At 48.6% G+C, this 4919-nt stretch overlaps 1 protein-coding gene across 1 annotated transcript; it reads right to left on the bottom strand.

Annotated features, from left to right (window-relative positions):
- Positions 1-717: 717 nt before the first annotated feature.
- SFRP2 (secreted frizzled related protein 2) lies at positions 718-4701 on the bottom strand. The gene is made up of 3 exons (XM_082759055.1): positions 4099-4701; positions 3495-3575; positions 718-2067 (listed from the first exon to the last, which is right to left on the bottom strand). The coding sequence occupies exons 1-3, from the start codon at positions 4589-4591 to the stop codon at positions 1763-1765; spliced, it is 879 nt and encodes a 292-aa protein (XP_082615181.1). The 5' UTR covers positions 4592-4701; the 3' UTR covers positions 718-1762.
- Positions 4702-4919: the final 218 nt, after the last annotated feature.

Below are 4919 nucleotides of genomic sequence, written 5' to 3'. Positions count from 1 at the left end.
CTGATCTTGTCTTGCTTGTTCACAGAGCCCTACCATTGTTTGTGTTGGGTGTAGTGACTGTATGAAGACATTGTAAAAGGGAAAATGAGACTTTTTTTCTAAAACAGATTTAACATGGTGTATCTTTAGATTTTATCTTCTTGTTCTAAAAAGTGGAAAAAAAAAACAAAAAACAACACACCAAATATATGAAATTAGTATGGCATTTTACTTTTAAAAAATCTAGGGTTGGATTTGCATTCAGTCTTCAGTTAGCATAAGACATTGTTCTTGGAAATACTGAGCTTCTCATTCTCTCAGTGAGGGTAAGAGGAATTTTACATGTGTGACAGCACTGGGAAGCAAGACTTTTCTAGGGTAAATACAATAACGTTCTAGCACATAATGCTCTTCCACAGACAACATGCTGAAAGACATTGCTCTGGTTACGGTATTAGGTAGTGCAAATGATGTTTTATTTTCTAAGAATAGTGAGTGTACATACACACAAAACATGCCTTGTTCCTACCATTTAAATTATTGTGAATTGTTAGTAGCAAATGAGATTTTTCACTCTACTCCTTAACTTCTCGATATGACTATTTCAAGTGTAAGGAACAGATAAATGGATTTGATTTGTAAACAACTGATCTCATTGTCATTCCTCTTCAGCAAAGAGCAGGGTCTTCTGAGAAGATGGGATGAAACTGCAGGCAGTCAAACAAAGAAACCACAGAAAACACTTAGTGTTGAAAAGCTCAACAGAAATACATTAAGATGAGGTAACTGAACCCCAAGTCCCATGTCTCAGGGGTTGGTCTTCAGGGAAATGAGGTCCAATTTTTTTTTATTTTTTTTTTTGATTGCAGCACTAGTGGTTTCACCGTGCTTCTCTGTTGGTGATTTGGGGTGGAAGGGCAAATAGTGCTTTGCCATGACAAAGCCCAGTTGGTCAGCTTTCTCCCAAAATATATTGAAGTGAACTCATTCCAAAACAGACCAAGACAATGGGTAAACTATGATGTAAAGTTTATATACAAGAATATAACATTTATCTGGAATATTTACAAGGTTAATTAAAGCAATATTTTACAACTCTTTCAGGTTAACCACTAGGTATATTACAGTTAGGCTACAGATGGTTTAATTTGCAAATAATAAGAAAAAAAAAAGTTGCATTCAGATGAACCAGCTCCAGAACCTGTTCATTTTTTTTTCCTCTGAGAGAAGGGCTCAGATTTGTGGAAAATAAAACATGAGAATGGTTAATATACTCTTATTGATGCCTATGTATCACATGCAAGAGTCGTAACATGACCTTTATAGTGTTAATATAGATGGCAAGCCATTTCACTTCAGTGAAAGAGTCGTACCCCCTGTGACACGCCAGTTGCACACGTGACTGTCTTCTCTGCGTCTCCTACTTCTGCACAACAGATATGCTTGTATACAGAGAAGCAGCAATATAAACGAACCAGCATTACCAAAATGAAGAGGGAAAACCTCAGACCAAAGTCACATTTGCAACCATAAAAAAAAAAAGCTTTAAGTGAGATACTTTAATACTTCCCAAAAATAGTCATGATATTATTATTTTTTTTTTATTATTATTACACTTTAACCTATGTACAGAAACAGAGGGCTCCCTCCCCTCTCGGAGAACGGTCGCTGCATCTCCTGCCCAGGGCATCTCGAGGCTCAGAGGAGCCGAAGCAAGAAGGTGCGGGAGGCCCGGAGAGCTCGGGACAGAGGAGGCTGCTGGAGGCGGCCAGAGCCGAAGCCACTAACACTGCAGTTTGCGGATGCTGCGGGAGAAGCGCTTAAAAGCCCGCTGCCCTTTCTGCCACCGCTTCAGCGAGGTGATCACCAGTTCCCCAGCTTGCTTTTGCCCCATCACCAAGTAGGGGACGTTGATGTCGTTCATCTCGTCGCAGGTACACTGGAGGCCACCTTTGAGCCAGAGCACGATCTTCCTCAGATCCCTTTCCGTCAGCCCATTCAGCTTGTAGATGGTCTTGCTCTTTGTTTCGGGGGTGATCTTGGTATCCCCATTGATGTAGGCAATCTCCTTCACTTTTATCTTCAAGGCTAATGGAGTGAGGGGAGGGGGGAGTGGGATGAGGGAGAGAGATTGAGAGTTTTTTTCCCATTAGTGCACATAAAGAGGACCTGGGGAGGGAGGTGCTCTATTGCTAATTAAACTGTCAGGGCTGACAGAAGAGGCAGCAGGTGGCTCCATTTCTAAAGCCACAAAGGGCATGCAAGTCATTTCAGTTTGAATCAACCTTAGGACTGAGGGTTTTTGGGCTCCTTTTCTCCTCTTCCCCCTCCCCCTCTTTTTCCTTCCTTTCTAAATTAATATTTTCTACAGCTTTTCTCCTGTTTGCAAACAGAGAGAGGGCAGCTTTGTTACGTTGAGCAGCGCTCTGTTGTTTTTTTTTTTTTTTTTGCTGGGACGGGACCGTCTTCCTGAAACCCTAGAATATGAAGGGGAGGTGGGGAGGCGAGTACCTAAACCTAATCTGAAACCTGATCTCTGCTGTGGCTGAAAACTTCTAAACTTAATTTATTAGGTTGGAGAGGATTTTAGGCAAACCTGCAAGGAAATGATATTTCACATGCATTGTTTTTTTGAAAGAATAGATCCAGCGGAGGGCAAATTGGTCCAACAGCTGCATTCGATTTGGTGAAATAACTAGGAGGGGGATACAAGGTTCTTTAAGAATCTGTGGGGCATGTTTAGCTTTAGGAGGATTTATCTGAGTGCAATTTGCCAGGTCAAAGCTATTGGTTGTTTTAGCAATTATGTCCCACAAGCAGGGTTCCTCTTTTTTTTTTTTTTTTTTAATATTTAAGAAAATCTTTTGAGTTATTGCAGATATTTATAGTACAAGTCTGTCTCCAGGTATAAACACTGACCTCTTATAAAAGGATTCCCCTCCCTATTCCCCTTTTCTCTTGAAATGCTAATGTGTGGATAATGTGCTGTTCAGTTGTCTGCTTGAAGGGGCTTTCTTGTCCTCTTCTAACCCCAGATCTTCACATTAAGTTTATATCCCCAATTGTCTGTGCATTACCTTCTCTGTCAAATGATATATAGAGCTTCATTCTTAATCTGTGGATAAACTTTCTTTCTCGCTACACGGTGAGATTGGTCATGCAGCTCTTTCTGATGTGTCTAAGGGAAGCTTTGCTGTACCTCTCCCCAGGCAATAGTCTAGATGAAAGATTCCTTTTTTTTATTTCACTTTCTATTCGTCTTGCCTGCAACATCCACATAAAAGAGCACTGCTTCGAAGCAGCGCACAGAAAAGGACTCTGACGGGGCCACTTTTATTTGGAGACGCAATTTTGCGTTTCATGACCGGAACGGTCGGACGCAACGGGACGGACGGGTCCATCTGCAGACGAGACAAAGCCCTGTCTTTATTCAGGCACTTCTCTCTGATTCAGCCGGGAGTTTTACCTGCTCCTAATCCCTCAACTTTTAACCGAGGGGCTCTGCTTCCACTTACCAAAGTCATTTTTGCAGAGGTTTTCCACGATGTCGTTATCGTCCTCGTTTTTGTTCTTGCAGGCGTCGCAGACCTTGGGTGCTGGAAACGCAAGAGACAGTGCTCGTCAGGCTCGGGGAGAAAGGAACAGCAGGTGGCGTTGGGGACCCTTGGGGGAAACCCTGGCGGCTTTTCCATCCCTCGATGGACGGACAGGCAGACAGGCTGCGCGCCTTCTCCCACCCTGCGCTGCCTTTCCACTTGGCCGCCCCTCGCCTCGGCGGCAAGCCGCTGGAGGGGGGCGCACGGGCTGCTTTTAGGGTCACACCTAACCCTAAACTTCTGTTGTTTTTTTTAAATGGGGAAAGATCCCAGCAGGGCGCTTGAGCGCCGATCTTTGCGGGAAGAGGACGCCCCCGTTACCGGCTTGGGGAGCTCGAGTGCGGGGTGCCAGAGCCGCTCCCTGGTTTGGGGGCAGGCTGGGGGCTGCGGAGCGGTGCCAGCCTCAGCCCCACAGCCCCAACTCGGGGGCTGGGGGCTCGGGCACCGCGGCGGAGCTGAGCGGGGCTCTCCCGGACCCCCGAGCGTGTGGGGCAGCGCGGGGAGGGCAGCAGGGGGCTCTTACCTTCCCTGGTGACCGGCAGGATGTGGTCGCTGCTGGCCAGTGGGATGCAGAGGTCGTTGTCCTTGGGGAAGCGGCTGCAGTCCAGCATGTCGGGCCAGGGGAAGCCGAAGGCGGACATGACCGGGGCGCAGCTCTCCTTCACCTCCTCGCAGAGCGAGTGGCACGGCTGGATGATCTCGTCCAGGTCGTCGATGCAGACGGGGGCGAAGAGGGAGCAGAGGAACTTCCTGGTGTCGGGGTGGCACTGCTTCTGCACCAGCGGGATCCAGGTGGAGGCCTGCTCCAGCACCTCCTGCACCGTCTCGTGCCCCAGCAGGTTGGGCAGCCGCATGCTCTGGTACTCGATGCCCCGGCACAGCAGCATCGGGGCGGGGATGGGCTTGCAGTTGGAGCGCTTGTAGGAGAAGTCGGGCTCCCCGAAGGGGAAGAGCCCGGCGGCCGAGCCCAGGCAGTGGGAGGCCAGCAGGAGCAGGGCGCAGAGGCGGCGCTGCATCGCGGGGCGCTGCCGGGGCTGCTCGGGGTGCTGGGGTGGCGAGGGGTCGGGGTGCCCGGGTATCGGGGTGCCGAGCGGGCCCCAGCCGGGGCTGCTGCCTGGCAGACGGGGACGGAGGCTCTGAGCGAGATGCGGGGGCAAACGGGAGTTTGCTGGATTTTTTGTATGCAAATGGCAGGGGGAGCGGGGGCTGGGAGGAGCCTGGTGACAGCCATCCAGAAAGGATTGGTCACTACTTTCTTGCTCTGCTTTTGCTCAGGGGGATTGTCTTTTGGCAGGAAATCCTTGCGAGAAACGGTGCCGGGCGCGCACGGGGAAAGGGGGGAGA

This window comes from Aythya marila (genome assembly GCF_965140915.1).
Source record: "Aythya marila genome assembly, chromosome: 4".
In the NCBI taxonomy this organism is placed as follows: domain Eukaryota; kingdom Metazoa; phylum Chordata; class Aves; order Anseriformes; family Anatidae; genus Aythya; species Aythya marila.
Note: the sequence above shows the minus strand (reverse complement) of the source record. Positions and strands in the feature narration are given on the sequence as shown.